Source organism: Sylvia atricapilla, chromosome 3 (assembly GCF_009819655.1).
Source record: "Sylvia atricapilla isolate bSylAtr1 chromosome 3, bSylAtr1.pri, whole genome shotgun sequence".
Lineage (NCBI taxonomy): Eukaryota > Metazoa > Chordata > Aves > Passeriformes > Sylviidae > Sylvia > Sylvia atricapilla.
Genome location: NC_089142.1, coordinates 542,626 through 566,367, shown reverse-complemented (window position 1 = coordinate 566,367; position 23,742 = coordinate 542,626). Strand labels below are relative to the sequence as shown.

The window sequence follows — 23,742 nt, the reverse complement described above, 5'->3', positions numbered from 1 at the left end:
GGTGTCAGCAGCTCCTGTGTGTCAGTGCAGACACAGGACCCTCTCCTGCTGGGGATTTCAGCCCCAGCCTCTGCCTTGTCCCTGCTGCTGGTGGTTATTCCCAGCTCTCATTTGCAGTGGTTTTAGCCTTGCCAGACAGGATTTTTTTTTTTCCCCCACCAGGTTTCAGCATCTCTCATCACTCGGAGGTCTTCAAAACTGTCCATGTATAATTTACAGCAGCTGTTAAGCTTTTATGGTTTTTTTTTTTTTTTCCATTTTCTTATGCAGTTTTTTTTTTTACATTTTTAATGCTGCCTTCGTTTCACCATTTAGGGCTGGATTCAGCTCACCCAGCTCATCTTGCCTCAGGGTTTGGGGCCTCAAATCCCTCTCTGAAGAAAAGGAGAGGGAGGAAGGACCTTGTGGGTGTCAGCAGCTTCCCCTGAGGGCAGCTCTGATCTCTGCTGTGACAGGGACAGGGACAGGGCAGGGCTGGAGCTGGGCCAGGGGCGTTTGGGATGGATTTTAGGGAAAGGTTTTTCCCCCAGAGCTGCTGGCACTGCCCAGGCTCCCCAGGGAATGTCCCCAGAGCTCCAGGACGGTTTGGACACCGCTCCAGGGATGCCAGGGTGGGGTTTGGGGGGTCTGTGCAGCGCCAGGGGTGGCACTGTGTGATCCCTGTGGGTCCCCCCCAGCCCAGGACATTCCATGGATCCAGGGGAGCCCATCCAGAGCTGTCCTCTGCAGGTTCACCGTCTCCCCACGCTCTGGTGGCTGCACCCAGAGCAGGGAAAGGGCCTGGAATAGGGTTCCTTCCAACCAAACCGCTCTGCTTCTGGGATTTCTGACACTTCTGCTTCTGGGATTTCTGACCATTCCAGTTCTGTGATTTCTGACCACTCTGGTTCTGTGATTTCTGTTCCCATTCTGTGATTTCTGTTCCCATTCTGTGATTTCTGACCCTTCTGCTTCTGTACTTTTTGAACATCTCATTTCTGTGATTTCTGACCCTTCTGCTTCTGTGATTTCTGACACTTCTGGTTCTGTGATTTCTGACCACTCTGGTTCTGTGGTTTCTACTCCCATTCTGTGATTTCTGACCATTCCAGTTCTGTGATTTCTGTACTTCTTGAACATCTCATTTCTGTGATTTCTGACCATTCTGTGATTTCTGTTCCCATTCTGTGATTTCTGATCACTCTGATTCTGTACTTTTTGAACATCTAATTTTTGTGATTTCTGACCATTCCAGTTCTGTGATTTCTGACCATTCTGTGATTTCTGTACTTCTTGAACATCTCATTTCTGTGATTTCTGACCACTCTGATTCTGTACTTTCTGAACATCTCATTTCTCTGATTTCTGACCCTTCTGGTCCTGTGATTTCTGTATGTTTTGAACATCTAATTTTTGTGATCTCTGACCATTTCTGGTGGTTTGTGCAGAATTAATTGAACTCCCCCCAGGGTCCTGCCCTGATGTTCCTGGGCCCTCCCAGGGACCTGCCCAGGCCACTGCAATTGAGTCAGTCTTGGGGTTTTTGAATATTTGCCACAAATCATCCCCAGGGAGTGACACTTCTGTCCAGGGAATTAATGGGAATTTCATGGGATTTCAGTCCTGGGATGGTGGGAGGTGTCCCTGCCCTGGGATTTCAGTCCTGGGATGGTGGAGATGTCCCTGCCCTGGGATTTCAGGTCAGGGATGGTGGGAGGTGTCCCTGCCCTGGGATTTCAGTCCTGGGATGGTGGGAGGTGTCCCTGCCCTGGGATTTCAGATCAGGGATGGTGGGATGTGTCCCTGCCCTGGGATTTCAGGTCAGGGATGGTGGGAGATGTCCCTGCCCTGGGATTTCAGTCCTGGGATGGTGGGAGGTGTCCCTGCCCTGGGATTTCAGGTGGGATTTCAGGTCAGGGATGGTGGGAGATGTCTCTGCCCTGGGATTTCAGGTGGGATTTCAGTCCTGGGATGGTGGGAGGTGTCTCTGCCCTGGGATTTCAGGTCAGGAATGGTGGGAGGTGTCCCTGCCCTGGGATTTCAGGTGGGATTTCAGTCCTGGGATGGTGGGAGGTGTCCCTGCCCTGGGATTTCAGGTGGGATTTCAGGTCCCTGCCCACCCAAAGCACCCTGGCACCGTGGCTCCATCCAGCCTTGGCTCATCCTCCCCCTCACTGAGCATCTCCTGCAGTGCCCTGCCTGTGATGGGCACTCCCTGGGGACCTCTGCCTGCTCCTCCCAGGGCTGTCAGTGGCAGCTCCACGGAAAACCAGCCGCCAGATCCCATTGCTCTGCTTCCATTTGCTGCCTGGTGATTTCCTGGCGGCCCCGCGGTGGTTTAGCCCTGCCCTGCCCAGCCCCAGGCAGCTCTGGCCCTCCTCAGGGGCCTTCTGCACATCCCTGCTCCCTGCCACGGCCTCCTTTTTCAACCTAACAGCTTTTTTTTTTTTGGTGGAGTGGAGATAACTGAGGATCTTTTCCCTGCCCTGGCTCCGGTGGGAGGCACGGGGTGGGATTTGGGATTTGGGGATGTGGGGAGGGCACTGAGCCCCCCAGACCCCACATCTGCCAAACAGCAGCACAGGCACAGCTGAAGGAAGCCCAGGTCCTGGGAGAAAACCCCAGAAATGTCTGCTCAAAGCCACGGGATTCTGTTGCCAGGCTCCTCTGCAGGGCTGGCTGGGAAACCAGCTTTCAGTGGTCAGCGGGAAGAAGCTGCTTTAAATTAAGGGAAAGGTTCTGGTTAATCCTGCTCAGATGGGAGATCAGCCAGGGGAGGTTGATAAATGGGGTCGTGGATTTCCAGGCCAGAAGGAGCTTTTATCCCCCCAGTTTTAATGCCATGACCTGGATTTCTGGGGGGCTGTGCTCCCCCCTGAGCTGCAAGGGTGGAGGGAATCCCCTGGAAGGGCTGGAATTGCTGCTTTGGGACAGACCAGGGGTCACCAGCAGCCCTGGTGTCACCCACAGGCTCAGCCCCGTGGTGGCTCCTGTCTGGGAGAGGCCAAAATCCGCGGAAAAATCCGAATTTCCCAGGGAACTCTGGGCTGGGTGACATTTCCCTCATTCCCAGCCGTTCTCCCGGAGCTGAAGGCAGCGTGTGCCTCCCCCAGCCCACAACACAGGGCACATTTCCCTGCTTCCGAAGGGGACAAACTCCCCGAGAGCTCACCTTTTAATCCTCCAAGTGAGGAGGGATGTGCCCTGAGGCACTGCGGCGCAGGAGCTGCTCTCCCTGCCTCTGTCCCCTCGCTCAGCCCCTGGGCTGTCCCCTCCCAGACCTGGCACAGTCCCCGAGTGCCCAGAGGTGACCCATGGCTGTGGGGACACTGCCCAGGGCACTCCCAGCCTGCTGGGGATGGCTCTGGGGGCTCAGGGCTGGAAAGGAGCACAGAGGACAGGGACATCTTCCCCTGGGGCAGCCCGAGGCCAGCCAAGGTCCTGTCCCCAGCAGCAGCCACCCCTGGAGGTGCTGTCCTGGGCCCTGGGTCCCTGCTCCTGTGCCCGTGTCATTGTCCCACTGTGGCCACCAACAAAGGTCCTGTCCCCATCAGCAGCCACCCCTGGGGGTGATGTCCTGGACCTGGGGTCCCTGCTCCTGTGCCCGTGTCATTGTCCCACTGCAGCCACCAGCAGAGGCCCCCGGAGAGGGACAGATGTCACAGCCCTGCTGTCCTGTGTCCTGCCTTCCCAGGGAGTGAACGAAATGCCACCCAGGGCAGAGTTTCCTCAGGAATTCCCATTTTTTCCGTGGATTTTGTCCTCTCCCAGGCAGGAACCACCGCGGCTCTCACTCTGTCCCCGGCCCCATCCTCTGTCCTTTCGCTGTGTATTTTGTGTGCAAATCAGCTTTTTCACGTGGTAATTAATCTTTCCCCTCTCTCTCTCTCCACCTTTTCCTCGTGGCCGTCGCCAGGAAGAGGAGCAGAAGCAGGCAGTAAGTTGACTTCACTTTGTGGGTGATGTGACATTTTTTTCCCCGTTTCTTGCTGCACGAAATCCATTTTGTGTCCGTTGGCTCGTGTGCGGACAAACGCTGGGAACGGGGGTTTTGTGCTCGGGAGGTGGAGCAGGGGCCGGCCTGTGTCAGCCCGGATTAACCCTCCCGGGCAGCTCATTGCCGCGGCCTGAACTGGGTTTTTGCCCGGTTTGTGCTGGTTTTTGCTGGTTTCCCACCTTTGGTGGGGTGATGCTCATAAAACCCCAGTCGGCATCCTGCTGGGAGATACTGGGGAGGATCGGTGCCGAGGGAGTTCTGCTGTCCTTCGGGAATCCTTGCCTCGTACAAGTTGGTGCACAAGTTAATTAACGCGTTAATATTGCGGTTGTGGGCGCACATCCCGAGCGCTCCCGGAGCAGCGGGAGGCACAGCCCGGAGCGGGGACAGGGACAAGGACAAGGACACCTTGGGGCGGTTGGATTCCCGGCTCCGGGCTGTTGGGTCGGGGATCCACAGCAGAGGGAGCCCTGCGCCCGGCCTCGGCCCGATCCGCCCGGGGGTGGGCGCTCGGGGCTCAGCGCCGGCACCGGCACGGGAATCTCCGGGGGTGTCTCCTCCCGTGGGTGTCTCCTCCCGTGGGTGTCTCCCGTGGGCGTCTCCTCCCGTGGGTATCTCCTCCCGTGGGCATCTCCTCCCACGGGTATCTCCCGTGGGCGTCTCCTCCCGTGGGCATCTCCTCCCACGGGTATCTCCTCCCGTGGGCATCTCCTCCCACGGGTATCTCCTCCCACGGGTATCTCCGTGGGCATCTCATCCCGTGGGCATCTCCCTGGGCATCTCCGTGGGCATCTCCTCCCACGGGCATCTCCTCCCGTGGGCATCTCCGTGGGTATCTCCTCCCGTGGGCATCTCCTGGGGACATCTCCTGGGGGCATCACCTGGGCATCTCCGTGGGCATCTCCTCCCGTGGGCATCTCCTCCCACGGGTATCTCCTCCCGTGAGCATCTCCTCCCGTGGGCATCTCCCGGGGGACATCTCCGTGGGCATCTCCTCCCGTGGGCATCTCCTCCCACGGGTATCTCCTCCCGTGGGCATTTCTCCGTGGGCATCTCCTCCCGTGGGCATCTCCTCCCGCGGGCATCTCCCACGGGCATCTCCTCCCGGGGGACATCTCCGTGGGCATCTCCTCCCACGGGTATCTCCCGTGGGTGTCTCCTCCCGTGGGCATCTCTCCATGGGTATCTCCTCCCGTGGGCCTGTCCCGTGGGCCTGTCCCGTGGGCAGCGCTGTGTGGGCACAGCCCCGGGCACCCCTCTGGGGGAATGACATCGGGGACTGGCACCGAGAGCTGGGAGCCTCCGGTCTGTGTGTGCTGGGAGTGCCTCGGGTGGGCCCGGGTGGGTTTGGATGGGCCCGGGTGGGTTTGGATGGGCCTGGGTGGGGTTTTGCTGGTCCTGGGTGGATTTTTGCTGTCTTTGGTGATCCTGGGTGGGTTTTTGCTTTTCCTGAGTGGGGTTTTTGCTGTCTTTGCCAATCCTGGGTGGGTTTTTGGCGACTCCTGGGTGGGTTTTTGCTGGTCCTGGGTGGGTTTTTGCTGGCCTTTGGTAACTCCTGGATAAGTTTTTGCTGCTTTTGGCGACTCCTGGGTGGGTTTTTGCTGGTCCTGGGTGGGTTTTTGCTGTGTTTGGTGACTCTGGGGTGGGTTTTTGGCTGGTCCCGGGTGGGTTTTTCCTGGTCCTGGGTGTTTTTTTTGCTGTCTTTGCTGATCCTGGGTGGGTTTTGCTGGTCCTGGGTGGGTTTTTACTGGCCTTTGGTGACTCCTGGGTGGGTTTTTGCTGGTCCAGGGTGGGTTTTTGCTGGTCCTGGGTGGGTTTTGCTGCCTTTGCTGATCCTGGGTGGGTTTTTGCTGGTCCTGGGTGTTTTTTTTGCTGTCTTTGCTGATCCTGGGTGGGTTTTTGCTGGTCCTGGGTGGGTTTTTACTGGCCTTTGGTGATTCCTGGGTGGGTTTTTGCTTGTCCTGGGTGGGTTTTTGCTGGCCTTTGGTAACTCCTGGGTGAGTTTTTGCTGTGTTTGGTGACTCCTGGGTGGGTTTTTGCTGGTCCTGGGTGGGTTTTTGCTGCTTTTGCCTGGTCCTGGGTGGGGTTCGGCTGGTCCTGGGTGGATTTTTGCTGTCTTTGGTGATCCTGGGTGGGTTTTTGCTGGTCCAGGGTGGGTTTTTGCTGCCTTTGGTGACTCCTGGGTGGGTTTTTGCTGGTCCTGGGTGGGGATTTGCTGGTCCTGGGTGGGCTTTTGCTGCTTTTGGTGACTCCTGGGTGGGTTTTTGGTGACTCTTGGGTGGGTTTTTGCTGGTCCTGGGTGGATTTTTGCTGCCTTTGGTGATCCTGGGTGGGTTTTTGCTGTGTTTGGTGACTCTTGGGTGGGTTTTTGCTGGTCCTGGGTGGGTTTTTACTGGCCTTTGGTGACTCCTGGGTGGGTTTTTGGTGACTCCTGGGTGGGTTTTTGCTGGTCCCGGGTGGGTTTTTGCTGGTCCTGGGTGGGTTTTTTCCTGTCTTTACAAATCATGGGTGGGTTTTTGCTGGTCCCGGGTGGGTTTTTGCTGTGTTTGGTGACTCTTGGGTGGGTTTTTGCTGCCTTTGCTGGTCCTGGGTGTTTTTTTGCTGTCTTTGGTGATCCTGGGTGGGTTTTTGCTGGTCCTGGGTGGGTTTTGCTGGCTTTGGTGACTCCTGGGTGGGTTTTTGCTGCTGTTCTGTTGCCTGTCCGAGGTGGTGATGGGTGGGCACCTTCCACTGGAGCCCAGCGCATCATTGGGGAATCATGGAATCTGGGAATGGTTTGGGTGGGAAGGGGCCTTAAAGCTCATAATGTCCCACCCCTGCCGTGGCAGGGACACCTCCCAGTGTCCCAGGGTCACCTCCCACTGTCCCAGATGCTCCAACCCCAGTGTCCAGCCTGGCCTTGGGCACTGCCAGGATCCAGGGGCAGCCAGAGCTGCTCTGGGAGTTCCAGCCCAGCCCCTCCCCACCCTCCCAGAGAAGAATTTGTCCCCCCTGGGTTTGCTGAGGCCCCTGGCAGAAGGGATTAGTTCAGTTTATTGAAGGGCCCAGGCTGCAGCAGGGGGCAGGAGCCTCAGGGAGTGTCCTGGGGGAAGGAGAACCCCCAAACCTCTGTTCTCCAGCTGCTGTGCCAGTGGAGGGCCGTGCAGAGTGTCCTCCTCCTCTCCCAGGGATGATCCTCTGCAGGGAAAGGCTCAGCTTTGGGGCAGCTCCATTCTCCTGTGCTGGCCTTTCCTCAGGATTGGGGCTACAGGAGAAGGTCAGTGTGAGCTCAGGGAAGGGAGTGAGCAGTTCCACATCCCTGTTTTCCCTGTGTCAGAGGATGGAGAGCCCAAACTGAGAGACAGTGACACTCCATGCAGGCCCAGCCCTCTGCAATCAGGAGTGGAGGAGCAGAACTGATGTGAAACTCAAGAAAAGCAGATTTGGACACGTTGCTGGTCTGCAGGAACTGAAACTTTCCCTCCTTGCTGTGCGTGGCCTGAGCTGCTCCCTGTGGAAAGGCTGGAAATCCCAGGGCAGGCTGAGAAACTCCCCCAAGCCCCAGCCTGGAGAAGCAGCTCTGGAGAGCCCTCACACCCCTCTTGTGTCCAGAACATGGCCAGGAAAACGTGAAAATGTGAAAAACCAGGCTGCTCTGGGTGGGAAGGACCTCGGGGCTCAGCTGGTTCCATCCCCAGCCCTGGGCAGGGACACCTCCCACCATCCCAGCTTGTTCCAGCCCTGGCCAGCCTGCCCTTGGGTCAGGGGGACGTGGAGCAGCTCTGGCTGCTGTGCAGGAGAAGGTTCAGGGGTCTCAGGGAGCTGAGGGTCCCCTCAGCCCCTGGCCAGGTGTGATGGCTCTGAGTCCTGTCAGGGCTGAAGGTGGATGGAGAAATTGTGGGTTAGGAGCAGCAGATGAAGAGCAGCAGATCTCCTCTGGGAATCCCTGAGCTCTGCTGGGGCTGCAGCTCCTGCCCTGGTCAGGAATTCAGGGAAGGTTGTCAGGAATTCCCAGCAGGACGAGGACACCATTCCTGACATGACAGGGGAGTGCAGGAGCCCCTGAGCCCCGTGCCCAGAGCTGCTCTTCCACCGAGGCTCGGGCCGCGGTGTCCTGGAGGAGCAGAGCAGTGGGGAGATGGTGGCAGTGACATTCCATCCACCCTGGGGCTCCCCACCATTGATGGGAAATGCTCATTCCCACCAGGAGCCTCCCCACGTCCCAGCTGGGGACAATGTGCTGAACATTAAAACCTCTTTGTTGGCCCGTGGGAGGAGCAGCAGCCGGAGCTGTGGTGTCTGGAGGAACATTGCAGGGATTCCCCGGGATGTGCATCCCAGGGGTGGTGTCCTCGGCCCCAAAACCACCCCAGAGCAGCGTCCCTGAGGGCAGACAGGCACAGGAACAGCTCCAGGCTGGGAGGCTGGGATGGGATCTCCTCCCTCAGGAGACGGTGGCAGCAGAGCACAGGGGCTCAGGGCTGTGTCACCCAGCAGCAGAAGTGGATCTCTGCTCACCCAGGTCCCGTGGATCCACGGGAGAGATTCTCCTCAGCCCCACGGAGAGGGAGCCAGGAGTTCCCGTTTTCCTGCTGGGTTCAGGCTGGGTGTTTAGAGGAGACCTTCCCAGCCCCTGGATGAGCCAAAAACTGGCCTGAGGCGTCCTTCCCAAGGGCTGGGAGCCCTGTGAGAGAATTCCCGAGCTGCCAGGGAATTCCCTGAGCCTCTGGTGTCCCTTCAGAACCTGCTGCTGCCTTCTGCATCCAGCTCGGCCAAGGAGCAGCAGGGGACTCAGAGCCCTGGAGGTGACACACAGTGCTCTGGCCTGGGGACACCGTGGGGATCACTCACAGTGGGGACTCCATGGGCTGGGGGGGCTTTGCCAGCCTCAGGGATCCTGGGACTCCGGAGCCTCCCAGAGCTGTGCTGGGAACAGAGCTGGGAATGTCCTGAGCTGTGTCCCAACAGCCCTGGCTGGCTCGGTCGTGCTCTGCAGTGGCCAGAGGTGACTCCCAGGCTGGGCAGGAGTGCCCGGGTTTGTGCTGCAGTGGGGAACAGGCAGGAGGCAGCTCGGCCTCTGCTCCATTCATGCCTTCCCTCAATCACATTCCTGTGCCCTTAATCACCCTTTGGATCACTCAGCCACAAACAGGCCGCAGTTTGTTCACTTTTTGCCTCCCCAGGCCTGCCGTGGCTGTGCCAAGTGCTGCTGGCACAGAGCTGCAGGCTCAGGCTCTGCCTGGACACGGGGAGAAACCCTTGGGCAGGACTTCCCAAGGCAGCTGAGGGGTGGGCTCCGTTTCCTAACCACCTCCCCTGCCAGGAGCTGCCTGGGAATGGTTCCACCTTCTCCCTCTGGAGGTTTCTCTTTGGTTTGGCCTTTTTCTGGTCGGTTCTTTGTGGAATGAGGATGGGGAAAGGAGCAGTGTGAGGGTTCCCACCAGGAGCTGCAGCTCCTGTGGGTGTTTTAGGGCTGGTTACGGGGTTTGGTGATGTGCCCAGGGGGCTCCAGGAGCCCCGAGAGCCCACGGCAGTGTTCAGTATTCCCCACGAGAGGACACAGATCTCCTGGGGCTGTGTGGGAGCTGGGGGTGATGTGGGTGCAGGGCTTGTGGTCTGACTCTTCAGGATGGACAAACACAGGCTGTTTGCTCTTCTTTTGGCAGCCCCTGGCAGCAGCAGAGCCCAGGGCTGGCCATGGCAGGGTGACACAGGGTGACACAGGGTGTCCCAGCAGCGTGCCAACCTCCCCACTGCAGGGACTTCAGCACCTCTAGAGCCCTTCCAGCGCCCAAAGGGGCTCCAGGAAACCTGGGGATGGACTTTGGATAAGGGACAAGAGCCAGGGAATGGCTTCCCAGTGCCCAGGGCAGGGCTGGATGGGCTCTGGGGCAGGAATTGTTCCCTGGCAGGGTGGGCAGGGCTGGCACAGGGTGCCCAGAGCAGCTGGGGCTGCCCCTGGATCCCTGGCAGTGCCCAAGGCCAGGCTGGACACTGGGGTTGGAGCACCTGGGACAGTGGGAGGTGACCCTGGGACAGTGGGAGGTGACCCTGGGACAGTGGGAGGTGGCCCTGGGACACTGAGAGGTGACCCTGGGACAATGGGAGGTGTCCCTGGGACAGTGGGAGGTGTCCCTGCCATGGCAGGGGACAGAACAAGGTGATCTTTGAGGTCCCTTCCCACCCAAACCATTCCATCCCCGTGTTACTCCACACTGTGCCCCAGCAGCCCTCAGCATCCCAGGCGTGGCTGTGCTCAGGGCTGAGCTCACCTGGGGCTGGAGGTGCCTGGGGCAGCTCTGGAGCTCACCTGGGGCTGGAGGTGACTGAGAACAGCTCTGGAGCTCACCTGGGGCTGGAGGTGCCTGGGGCAGCTCTGGAGGCACTGGGCTGAGCTGTCCCCGTGCCTGTGACCAGGCTGAGCCCCAGGGACCACGGAGCCAGGGCAGGCTCCGGGAGGGGTCCAGGCACCAGCTCCTTTTTGGGGAAATGCCCCTTCTCAGCCATTTCAGTGCCTCTCCGACTCCCCAGCTCTGCCTGTGGCCTGCCCAGGGCTCGCAGTGTGTCACAGGGAGCTGTCTGGGGCAGCAGAGGCAGCCTGGAACGTTCCCCTGCTCAGGCACAGCTCTCCTGGGAAAGGGCTGGGCCACTGCTGGAGCTCCAGGGCTGAAACCTTCAGGTTTTCTGAACTGAAGGGTGTGCCAGCCCTCAAGCAAACACCTCGTTTGACCTGAGGCCTTGGAAAAGGCTTCCAAAGTTGAGTGATAGCCCTGGAGCAGTGTCAGTGTGGTTTGGATGGTCTGTGATCACTGTGTGATCTCACAGGGTGAAACACTTGGGTTTGAGATTTTGGTGTGTGGTGATCTGTGGGAGCCGAGATGGAGAACTTGGGCTGTGCATTAGTTGTGGTTTTGCACCTTTTTCTTCCTCCTTCTTCACGATTCTGGGTGGTTTTGTGCAGTTGGGTGAAGGAGGTTTGCATTGCAGGTTTGGGGTGATCACAGTTGGATTAGAAGCATAAATAATAGAGATGTCAGCTGTTGATTGGATAATTTGGATTAAACAGCCCCAATTTCAGCTCACTTTCCCAACTTGTTAGAGAGAGCTCACGTCTCCTGAGTTTGTAATGGATAATAAACTGCAGAGTGAGACTTCACCAACATCTCCTGGGTTTGTAATGGATAAAGGGAACAAAATTCAGAGTGAGACTTCACCAACATCTCCTGGGTTTGTAATGGATAAGGGGAACAAAATTCAGAGTGAGACTTCACCAACATCTCCTGGCTTTGAGCACCCTGACCTCGGAGCAGGGAAGAGGCAGGAATTCCCCGAAGCCAGGAGCCCCTGTGGCTGCAGCATCACTGACACACCAGGAGCAGGAGGAATGGGCCAAAGGCAGCGTCCCTGCAGAGCCACTGAGAATTCACAACCAGGAATCCACTGCTTCAGTTGATCTTGTAGGAATCAGCAAATCCCAGACTGGTTTGGGTTGGGAGGGACCTCAGAGCCCAGCCAGTGTCACCCCTGCCATGGCAGGGACACCTCCCACTGCCCCAGGGACACTTCCCACTGCCCCAGGGCCACCTCCCACTGTCCCAGGTGCTCCAACCCCAGTGTCCAGCCTGGCCTTGGGGATTTTATCCCCACTGAAGATCTCAGTGGCAGGATCAGAGTGGGATTTTTGTTGCAGATACTCTCCCATTCCATGTGTCCCCACCCTTTGTCCCCTGTCCCTGAGGATTTGCTGTGCTGTCCTGGTGACGTTTGTCATTTCCCTCTGACGTTTCCACGAGTCATTTGTTGGCACGTTTGGGGACAGATATTCCTGAGCCTGTCACCGTCGTGGTTCTGTCGTGGGGAGATCACTGGGATGACTGGGGAGACGTTCTGCAGGGATTTGTCTTTGTCTTGGCAAGATCTGCTGTTCCTTGCTGTTTGTTGGGCCCTGGGAAATGCGACACCACTGAGGAGTTTGGCAGAACTCTGGAACCGTCTCCTCTGCTGTGAATCCTCTCTGGGCACGGGCTGTAAGTGGTTAAAGGATCCCCTCATGCAGTCCAGGATGTGAAATATTTATTGCTTCCCTGCTGGATTTCAGAGCCATGCTGACTCTTCTGAAACAATGCTTTCCTCACTCTGCAGTCAAGAGCTCCAGCACGTAACCGGGCTGTTGGAGCACAGACAGCTCCTCCTCCTGCTGAGCTCCCTGCAGCCCCTGACTGCTGCTGCTGGCCTGAGGCACCAGCCTGGCACCCAAAATACTCCTGGTGGTGCCACGAGTGGAGAGCAGCAGCTTTTCCACAGCCTTTTAATCTTCATCGACCCCCAGAGCTGAAAACCCCAGAGTTTCCGCCCCGCTCGGTGTGGAATTGTGTCTGCTCCAGGGACAGAGCCTCTCAGAGGCGTTTTCAGGTGCTCAGGAACGTCCACTGAGGTGTTGGGGAAATTCAAGGGAGAGCCTTTGCTGTCACCTGGAGAAGGGATTGCTTCTAGAGTCCACAGGATGGTTTTGGTGGGAAGGGACCTTAAATCCCATCCAGTGATGGCAGGGACACCTTCCTCTGTCCCAGGGTGCTCCAAGGCCCAATGTCCAACCTGGCCTTGGGATGGGCTGTGCACAAAAACTTCTCTTTTGGTGGCCTTTAGAAGAAATTCACGAAAATCCTTCCATGCAGAGTCCTGGAAAATCCAGCAGAAGCCACCAGATCTCCATCCCACCGCTGTCCCTGCAGGAGAACATCCCTGGAGCTGACCTGTCCCCACCCCACGGGCTGAATAATGCTCCCAGTGCCCACTAATTCGATTGCAGAGGAATTCATATTAACCGTGCTTCTCTGGGTGCATCTGCAGTGTTTCCCTGGGCTCATTACCCAGCCTGGAAGGGGAATCAAACCACGTGAAGGACATCTGGATCCACTGGTGCTTTATGTGGCACCTGGCCCTTATTAATCGTAATGAGGAAATGGCAGTTTGGGATTTCTTGACCTCACATGAAATTCATTTCACGAGCAAAGGTTGCTAACAGATGGCAGCAATTTGGGGCTCCGTTCATCAGCTGTTGCACAGACTCCACTGCTCCGCTTTGGCCCTTTCCTCTGCTGGGAACAGTCCCTTTCTCCACCTCGTCTCTTTGTGAGGCTTGTCTTTTTCAAAGGCAGCCCCGAAACATCTTGTTAAAGCATGTTCTGTGCAGCACCAGGCTTGAGGTAGGGCCTGACACGACCAAACGATCCTGTAGAGCATAAATCACTCTTTTACTCACTGTGGTGTAAACTTCTGTCTTTTTGAAGTCGCTGGTTTCTTGGCCCCTCTCCAGTTTGTTCTTTACCTCCCCAGCCCACAAATACACTCTTGCACTCTTGGGGCAGGGGGAAGAGCTGCAGGGAGACACAGTGAGCTGAGAACGTGGGGAGAGAAGGGTCTTCAGGGCACCTTCCAGGGGATGCAGAGGGACAGTTCAGTGGGCACAAAGTGATGGGCTCACACTGAAAGAGGGGAAATTTGGATGAGGTACTGCCAAAGAATCCTTCCCTGGCACAGGGTGCCCAGAGCAGCTGGGGCTGGATCCCTGGCAGTGCCCAAGGCCAGGCTGGACACTGGGGTTGGAGCACCTGGGACAGTGGGAGGCGACCCTGGGACAGTGGGAGGTGACCCTGGGACACTGGGAGGTGACCCTGCCGTGGCAGGGGTGGGATGGGTTTGAGGTGAAGGAATTCTGTGAAGGAATTTTGTGAAGGAATTGTGCCCTTTGGAGGCATCCTGGGTGTGGCAGGGACAGATCTCTGTGCCCCATCCTCGGACAGTGGCTGAAGGTGTTTGGGTGTCTCCTCTCTGGCCGAGGATCTCCTTGACAAATGGGACCAATTGTGGCTCTGCTGTAAGAGTAAAACCTTTCAACTGTGGGGTTTTTCTTGGGATTTTTTTTTGTAGTTAGAGCCGATTTGAAGCAAGATAAAGAAACCCCGAAAGTGCAGGCCTGGTGCTGTTTGCCATGGCAGAACTATTACAGACTGAAGGCTTTGGCAGTGCTGAGGCTGGATGCTGCTGGCTCAGCCGTGGTGTCAGGCAGGATGGAGATCACTTCCCCTGGTGCCTGCTGGCTCCTGCACAGCGTGGATTTACAGCCTGCTGTCAGGAACTCACAGCCCTGCACACAGCCAGACGCCGCTGGAAACGCTGCACCCTGCCACAGGAAGGGGAAAAGCCTCTACCTGGAACCAATTTATCCGTGGTGCTGCATCAAAACAGTCCTTCCTACCTCAGAGCCTGCCTCTGTGCAGTGTCAGTCCCAGCTGCAGCGCTGGCCTCGCGTGATGCTTTCAGCCCCAAGCCTCTCGGGGTTTTTTTTATTTATCAAAGTGAAATGCAAGTTGCCCCAACAACCAAAATCGTCATGTAATCCAAATTGGGTTTACAGAGGAGCGCTCGTATCGTATTTGTGATTTAGCCTGTGATTTACTGCCATAAATATCCCTCCAGTGGCAGCAGCCTGAGGCAGATGTGCTTAAATCCACAAAGAAGTAGAACAGCGGAGAAATAGAAAATCTTGGGGTTTTAACTGATGTAGTTCAGGGGAAGGGCCCAAGGCCAGGCTGGACACTGGGGTGGGAGCACCTGGGACAGTGGGAGGTGATCCTGGGACACTGAGAGGTGTCCCTGGGACAGTGGGAGGTGACCCTGGGACAGTGGGAGGTGTCCCTGCCATGGCAGAGGGTGACACTGGGTGGATTTGAGGTCCCTTCCCACCCAAACCACTCCATGAGTGGATGGTTCTATGCAAACCCTGCTCAGGTGAATATTACCTTTCTCTGCCTGTTTCTCTGTTGAATTTCACCAAGTGGAGGTGAGGGAGCTGCTTTCAAAGAGACCAGGATTCCTGGGCCTGGGAAAGCAGCAGCAGCCATCGCCCCTCCGCACCGTGGGGCTCATTGGGAGGCATCACAGGTTTGCTTCCAGCAGCTCCAGCTCATTGGCAGCCTAATCCTGCCTTGCTGACAGCCCTAACGAGCCCATGAGGTGAGCTGGGCTTCAGAATTCCAGCAGCTCTGCATCCTGTGCCAGATTAACTCTGGTACACAATTCCAGCAGCTCTCAATCCCGTGCTGGGGCGATGCTCTGGGCACTCACACGTGTTGGGATCAGCACTGTGGCATCACTGACTGCTGGGGGTGGGAAGGGACCTTAAAAACCATCCAGTGTCACCCCTGCCATGGCAGGGACACCTGCCACTGTCCCAGGGTCACCTCCCACTGTCCCAGGGGCTCCAACCCCAGTGTCCAGCCTGGCCTTGGGCGCTGCCAGGGATCCAGGGGCAGCCCCAGCTGCTCTGGGCACCCTGTGCCAGCCCTGCCCACCCTGCCAGGGAACAATTCCTGCCCAAAATCCCCCAGGAAGCTCGTGGTAGGACAAGGCACGATGGCTTGATGTGGCTGTAGGTGACAGGAGATCGGGCTCCATGGCCACAAGGTCACTCCCAGCTCGGTGCTGCCCTGAAGAGCCGGGTGTGACTGCAGGGTTTGGAGTTCCAGAGCTCCTGCAGGTGATGATGGTGACTGTCCCTGGGCCCCTGGGGAGGTGGGAGCTGCTGGGGGATGTTCAGTCACGTCCCCAGGGCTGGAGATGGCAGCCCAGCCTGTCTGCCAGGATGGCAGGACCTTATCCCAGCCCCATCTCCCTCTGGGATGTTGAGGAATTCCCACTGCTCAAAGGAATTGCCCAGGTTCCTCTGTCCCACTGGAACACGGAGCTTCTTCCTGGGAACAGATTCCAGTGAAAGGGCTCTTGCTCACACAACAGCCCAGGAGCCAGCAGGTTTCAGATAAGCAATTTAGACCAGTAAGCATCTCATCATGCCCCAAAATAAATGTGGGGAATGGGGGGTTTGTATAAAAACCTTCCCTAAGCCTGGAAACATCTTTTATCTTCTTTTCTCCTGTTAGAGCCGGGATTAATGCACAGGAGATGCAGTGTTCATGTTTGGACTCGGATGTTAATCCTTATCTCTAGCAGTCTCACAGGCTGTGAGCTCTAGCTAACAAGGTAGAAAATGGAGGTACCTCTCACTCTTTCCGAGGTTATTGAAGCATAAACTATCCAATAACGAGGTGACACCTATATTATTTACATCTTAACCCAATAATTGACCACACAAGGCCCACAGTGTGGACCCCTTCACCCAGTTACAAAATACCACCCGAAAGCATGAAAAAGAAGGTGAAAAAGAAAGACTTAAACACCCCAAATCCTCCATCTTGCTTTCTATATATTCTAAACCCTTAAACTCTGAGTTTCCCACCCTGTGCTATCCCACACTTCTATCCCAACCCCACAGCCACAATCCCAGGGCTCTCACTCCATTTTGGAGCCTTTTCCTCAGGTCACTGCAGTGTTTGCTGGGGGTCAGTGAGCACAGAAATCTGGAATTCTCAGTGCCCAGGGCTCCAGCAGGAATCTGTGACATGGGAAATGCGAGAGCAGAGTCTGAGGGTGGGCAGGGCTGGCACAGGGTGCCCAGAGAAGTGCCCCTGGATCCCTGGCAGTGCCCAAGGCCAAGGACACTGAGGCTTGGAGCACTTGGGACAGTGGGAGGTGACCCTGGGACAGTGGGAGGTGACCCTGGGACATTGGGAGGTGTCCCTGCCATGGCACTGGATGAGCTTTGAGGTCCTTTCCCATCCAAACCATCCCGTGGCTGTGTAACCTGGCCCCAAACAGCAGTGTCTATTGCTGTGGGCAGAGCTAAACCACAGGGTTTATTCCCAGTTGGCTTTTTTCCTTTCAAAGAAGAAAAACATTTTTTTTTCCCTGATGCTCAATCCAAAAGAAGTGTCAGCGCCTCGGGCCAGGGTTTTTGCTGTCTCCTGCTCAGGGGTGAAGTGTCCTGCTCTCACTTTCCCTGTTAAAGCTGAGGACAGGTGACATTCCTGCCACAGGGCAGGGGTCTGTGCTCCCCTCAGCAGCCACAGAGCCTCCTGGGCCCAGGGCTGTGGGATTTGGGCTGTGGGCTATGGGCTATGGGCTGTGGGCTATGGGCTATGGGCTATGGGCTGTGGGCTGTGGGCTGTGGCTATGGGCTGTGGGCTATGGGCTGTGGGCTGTGGGCTATGGGCTGTGGGCTATGGGCTGTGGGCTGTGGGCTATGGGCTATGGGCTATGGGCTGTGGGCTATGGCTGTGGGCTGTGGGCTGTGGGCTATGGGCTGTGGGCTATGGGCTATGGGCTGTGGGCTGTGGGCTGTGGGCTGTGGCTATGGGCTGTGGGCTATGGGCTGTGGGCTGTGGGCTATGGGCTATGGGCTATGGGCTGTGGGCTATGGGCTATGGGCTGTGGGCTATGGGCTATGGGCTGTGGGCTGTGGGCTATGGGCTGTGGGCTGTGGGCTATGGGCTGTGGGCTATGGGCTATGGGCTGTGGGCTATGGGCTATGGGCTGTGGGCTGTGGGCTATGGGCTGTGGGCTGTGGGCTATGGGCTGTGGGCTATGGGCTATGGGCTGTGGGCTATGGGCTGTGGGCTGTGGGCTGTGGGCTGTGGGCTGTGGGCTATAGGCTATGGGCTGTGGGCTATGGGCTGTGGGCTGTGGGCTGTGGGCTGTGGGCTATAGGCTATGGGCTGTGGGCTATGGGCTATGGGTTATGAGCTATGGGCTATGGGCTGTGGGCTGTGGGCTGTAGGCTCTGTACTCTGTGCTCTGGGCTCTATGCTCTGTGCCGGTTTGGGCTATGGGCTGTGGGTTATGAGCTGTAGGTTATGAGCTGTAGGCTATGGGCCGAGGGCTCTGTGCTCTGTGCCGGTGTGGGTTATGAGCTCTGTGCTCTGTGCCTGTGTCCAGCCGCTGTTGCCGGCCTTTGCCATGGCAGAACAGCCCCGGGAGGGCCCCGGCGGCCCTGCGCTCTCTCTGGGCTCTCTCTGGGCTCTCTCTGGGCTCTCCCTGGGCTCTGTCCCTGTGCTCTCTCCCTGCGCTCTCTCCCTGAGGCCCCGGCCATTTATCCCCTGCTCTCTGGGCCCTTCCCGGCCCTCGGCAGGGCCCCGGCTGCCGGGAGGGGCTCGGGCCCCGCCGGCGCTCCGTGTGTTGTGCATTAGAGCAGAGCCGCTCCTCCCGAGATCAAAGGGGCTGTGCCCACACGGCTGCAGCGGCTGTGGGGCCGGCGGCATCCCCACAGCCCGGGCACAGGAGAGCGGCGCTGCCGGCCCCGGCCGTGTGCTGCTGCTGCTGCCGCCCGTGCCGCGGCTCCTGTGGGCCTGCTGGATCCTTCACCTCATCTTCTGTCCGTGCTGCGGCTCCTGTGGGCCTGCTGGATCCTTCACCTCATCTTCTGTCCGTGCTGCGGCTCCTGTGGGCCTGCTGGATCCTTCACCTCATCTTCTGTCCCTCCTGCGGCTCCTGTGGGCCTGCTGAATCCTCCACTTCATCTTCTGTCCCTCCTGCGGCTCCTCTGGGCCCTGCTGGATCCTTCACCTCATCTTCTGCCCGTGCTGCGGCTCCTGTGGGCCCTGCTAAATCCTCCACTTCATCTTCTGTCCATCCTCTGGTTCCTCTGGGCCCTGCTGAATCCTCTGCCTCTTCTTCTGCCCGTGCTGCGGCTCCTGTGGGCCCTGCTAAACCCTCCACTTCATCTTCTGTCTGTGCTGCGGCTCCTGTGGGCCTGCTGGATCCTCCATCTCTTCTTCTGTCCATCCTGCGGCTCCTGTGGGCCTGCTGGATCCTCCATCTCTTCTTCTGTCCATCCTGCGGCTCCTGTGGGCCTGCTGGATCCTCCATCTCTTCTTCTGTCGTCCTCAGCCTCCCTGGGCCCTGCTGAATCCTTCACCTCATCTTCTGTCCCTCCTGCGGCTCCTGTGGGCCCTGCTGAATCCTCCATCTCTTCTTTCTGTCCGTGCTGCGGCTACCTGTGGGCCTTGCTAAATCCTCCACTTCATCTTCTGTCCTTGCTGCGGCGCCTGTGGGCCTGCGGAATCCTCCACTTCATCTCTGTCTGTCCTGCGGCTCCTGTGGGCCTGCTGGATCCTCTGCCTCTTCTTCTGTCCGTGCTGCGGCTCCTGTGGGCCTGCTTGGATCCTCCATCTCTTCATTCTGTCCGTCCTGCGGCTCCTCTGGGCCCTGCTGGATCTCCATCTCTTCTTCTGTCCGTCCTGCGGCTCCTCTGGGCCCTGCTGAATCCTCATCTCTTCTTCTGCCCTCCTGTGGCTCCTCTGGGCCCTGCTGAATCCTCCATCTCTTCTTCTGCCCGTCCTGTGGCTCCTGTGGGCCTGCTGAATCCTCCATCTCTTCTGCCCGTGCTGCGGCTCCTGTGGGCCTGCTGGATCCTCTGCCTCTTCTGTTCATCCTCTGGTTCCTCTGGGCCCTGCTGAATCCTTCATCTCTTCTTCTGTCCCTCCTCAGCCTCCCTGGGTCCTGCTTGAAATCCTTCACCTATTCCTCTGTCCATCCTCTGGTTTCTCTGGGCCCTGCTGAATCCTTCACCTATTCCTCTGTCCCTCCTGTGGCTCCTCTGAGCCCTGCTGAATCCTCCGCCTCTCGCTGGAGGTGTGATGTGGTGATCTTTGTCCTGCCCAGAGGTGCCAAAACCACACCCCAAAGGCCAGCCTGGGCCATGGGCATTGCTGCGGGGTAAATATCACCCTCCTCCTCCTCCTCCTTGGCCGAGCAGCAGGAATTTCCCCGTGGAAAGGCTGCTCAGGCCCAGGGAGGTTGGGATCCCCATCCCTGGAGGTGTCCCAGGAAATTCCTGGATGTGTCCCTCAGTGACAAGGTGGGGATTGAGCAGGGCTGTTTGGGATTTTCCAGCCTCAGGATCCTGGGACTCCTCTGGGAACGGAACACTGGGGTGTGTGCAGAGCTCTGAGCATCGCTGGAAGTGCTGAGCAGGGAGGAGGAGGAGGAGGAGGAGGAGAGCTGAGGTGTGTACCGTGACGATGGCAGCTCTGCTGTGCCTGTGTCATCCCCTCACGTTTCCCTGCTCCGTGCGTGGGCTCAGCCTGTGGGGGCAGAACCCCGGGATGATTCCAGGATGTGCCTTTGGGAAGGGTTGGCAGTGCCCTCGCAGGCAGCTCCTCTGCATCTCGTGCTGCTGATGATGATGACGAGCCAGGAATGGCAAAAAAGAAAAAGCATGACAAAATCCCTTGAGTGTGACAGGAAAGTCGGGAAGGTTGCTGCTCACCTCTGGAAATGTGAGAGCTGGAAATGAGAGCCGAGGGCACTGTGAGCCCTCAGTGTCTGCCTGAAGCACAGACCAAATCACCCAAAGAGCCACACATGCCATCCATCCATCATCCATCCATCCTCCTCAGCCCCCTAAATTAATATTCATCCCAGTCTTCCTGGGAAGGGCTGAAAAAGTGTATTTTGGAAGGTGACGGGTTTACATCAGCAGTGGAGGGATGCTTTCCCTCAGCTGCGCTCCTCGCTGTGCTGTGCCCTGCTCATCACACTCCTCACTGCTCATTTCATCTCTTTTAACCACTTCATTCAGGGGAAATTTGGAGGTACAGGAATCAAACCGTGCACACGTTTTGTCATTCCGTGGTAGCTTTAAGTTTATTGAGAGCAAAATCCACATTTCTCGATCGTGTTAGGGCTGCATTTATCACTGGCCGTGGCCAGTGAGTGATCCATCTTGCTGCAGATCTATTTTTAGTGCTCTGGCTGCGTCTGTCAGCTGTGCACAACATCCCAGCACTGAGCAGGGTTCCCTCCTTTGGGAGGAGACACACTGGAGCAGCAGAGTGAGGCCAGGCCTCGGTGGTGCTGCCCAGGACCCACCACAGGGGCTTTGCCTCCTTCATTTTCTGCCATTTTATTTTCATGAAAGCGAACGTTTCCTCAGAGGCTTTGTGGCCAGGGAGGTTTCCTGCTGTCCTTGCTGCACTGCCCTGTGCTGGACCTCAGGAGCATCACCTGCAGTGCCTTGGGATGTTCTCAGGGCAGGGATCTGGCAATCCCAGGCCCTTCACCCCCTGTGGAATATCTGTGTTTGCTCCCAGGGGAGGAGAGCAGGGTGTTCCTCAGGATCTCCCTGGCCAGGGAGGAGAGCACCCAGAGCAGATCCATCCCATGGCTGATCCACCTCCTCTGGAAGAGGGGAGGACATTTTGCCTTCTGTGCCTGTTTTCACAGCTGAAAACCACCTGCAGTGGCGGCTCTGTGTGGGTTTAGGTCTTTGGTGCGGCCTCAGACTCATCTCAGCACAAACACGGGAAGCACCAGAGGCCCCCAAAGCTGGGAATTAATCCAGCAGCGCTTCTCCAGGAACACGCCTGCATTCCCAGCTGCCCAGGGAGGCTGGTGGCCATCCATCCCTCTCGTGGGGGCTGAGAGCTGGGCATGAGCCAGCCCTGGGCACTCCCAGCCACCAGCATTGTCCCCAGCACTGGGCAGGGAGGCACAGGGTGCCAGAGCAGCTGGAAAACCTTATCAATAGGATGGCTTAGCAAAAGATTCTGAAAATATGAAACCTGTAATGGAAATAGAAATGAAAGCTGACTTTGAGTTGTAGGATACTGAGTCTTAGTTCCTCTAGAACCTGAAAACAATGGTCTGGCTGCAGGAAGAATCCCTTTGGATTGAACAATCCCTTTCTGCTGGCTCGGGGATCCAAAGGTCAATTGCAGCAAAACAGAAGTTTAAAGAGTAGTTTTTAGAGTTTAAAATAGAACACAGTATGGTGATAGAGCAGTTCTTACAGGCTGGGTGTAGATTCTATAGGATTTGGTGTCTGGTGTTGGTTGGTCACTGGAAATTAGAATATTCATCACAAAAGGAGATAGAATGGATTGTAACAAGGACCTGGCTTTTTCCCCCCTGCCCTTTGCTCTCTCAGCTCTCACCCTGCTGTTCTCCTCTCCCTCTCTCTTTGGGATTTCCCTTTTACCCCAGACCCTGCAATAACCCCACACGTTCTAGAACATCCAGGTGGGCACAATTCCTTGGCCCAGCCGTCCCTGGATTCACCTACACCCTGGATCCCTGGCAGTGCCTGAGCCAGGCTGGACAGGGCTGGGAGCACCTGGGATGGTGGAAGGTGGACAGTTCTGGCTTCTTTGTCTGCCAAGGTCGTGATTGGATGGCACAAGAGATGAAGTTTTGTGTTCAGATCAGATGTTTCTTACTCTTATGTGTAGTAGAGCCTCAGGAGCTGTGAGCTCTAACTGGCAGGTTAGAAAATGGAGGGAAAACAGATGCCTCTAACTCATCCCAAAGGTTATTTAAGTCCTAATCACCCACTAAAGAGGTGACAACTTTATAATTTATTACTTTTGACCCAATAATGACCACAATGTGACCTTTTCCACCCAATTAGAAAAAAACACCCAAACCAAGAGGAAGGTGAAGAAGAATGCCCTAAATCCCCCATCTCCCACCATAGATATTGCTATATACTAAAGTCCTAAAATCTAACTTTTCAGAGTCCCAACAGGGCAGGGCTGGGATGGAAGGAGCTTTGAGGCCCCTTCCCAGCCGGTGCTGGGATGTTCTGTGCCTGTGGGAGCCACCTCCATCCCCAGTAAGTGACCCCAGCCCGGGCACTGTCACAGCCACGCTCTGGCCTCTTCACTGTGGTGTTTTTATCTTCTTTCCTTCTATCAGAGCCGGGATTAAATGGTCAAGAGACACAGTTTTTGCGTGTTCAGACTCAGATGTTTTCATTCTGTCTGTGCTACAGTCTCACAAGCTGAGTTCTGGTTAACAAGGTGAAAAACGGCTCTGGCTCTTTCCATGCAGTGTTTTCTTGAGGGTCAGTGCCTGCTAGAACAGAAAGAACAGAAAGCCTAAAAGTCTCGTTTTCCCAGGGTTCCAACACTCTCTTTCCCTGCTCAGAGGCTCCCGTGGAGCCCCAGAAGGGAGGATTGAGGCCTGATGCTGGGGTTCAGCTGAGGAAGGGGTGATCACATTTGTTATTCCGTGTCCTCCCTGGTGCCTGTGCCAGCAGGGCCCTCATCCCTCACGGATAAAAGTGGGATTTTCCCAGGATTTCTCCCATCCCAGCGCTCCTGGCCCTGCCCTGCCAGTGGCATTTTGTGGAGTGCCCGGAGAGCCTCTGTCCCAGAGCAGCCAGAGCCTGTTCCCATGGAGTGACACTGTCCTAGGCACAGGTCTGCCTGCCCTGGCACCAGCCTGGGCTGCACCAACACCTGCCCTGGCACTGCTCAGCCCCAGCAACACAACTTCCCCAGCACGGTCTCCAGAGCCTTGAGGACTGCATAAAACATCGGGAAAGCGTTCCAGGAAATGATGGAAGGCACGAGGAATTTAAATATTTTCCCGAGTTTTCTGTCCTCCGCCCACGTTCTGCCTTCAGTGGCTCCCTCCTCTCCTCTTTTCCAGCCGGCTCAAGCCTTGAGCTGCCGTTTTCAAGGCTCCTGCAGCACCCTGGAGCTGCTTTCACACTTCCTCCCCGCCTGTTAAACAACAGATGAGCAAGCCTGTGAATCCAGCCGGTGTTTTCCCCCCCCTGCAGCAGCCGAAGCCGCATCATTAATTAATGATTAATCCTCGGGCGCAGTTGAGCGGTTGTTTCCATCACCACCCCACAGCACTCTCCCCCAGGGATGACTCCACACCTTCCTTTCCTCCACACACACACGTCAGAGGAGCCCCGGGGGCTCACTTGGAACCAGAATTGCTCTTCCCTTCCTTCCTCCCTCCCTTCCTCCCCCGGGTGCCGCCGTGGGTCCCTCCAGGAGCATCCCGAATGTGCAGCAGCATCCTGGTCCTCCTGTGCTCACCCCTGAGCTGCCTCTGGAGAGCTCCTCTGCCTGGGACGGCTCTCTGGAGAGCTGAACAGC

The 23,742-nt window shown here is 57.0% G+C and overlaps 1 protein-coding gene across 1 annotated transcript in view; it reads left to right on the top strand.

Moving 5' to 3' along the window:
* DTNB (dystrobrevin beta) overlaps nucleotides 1-23,742 on the top strand; it is a 177,956-nt gene that overhangs the window by 114,582 nt on the left and 39,632 nt on the right. The window contains exon 17 of the mRNA XM_066314554.1: nucleotides 3,896-3,916. Coding sequence (XP_066170651.1) covers nucleotides 3,896-3,916 — 21 coding nt within the window. The remainder of the gene's footprint in view (nucleotides 1-3,895; nucleotides 3,917-23,742) is intronic.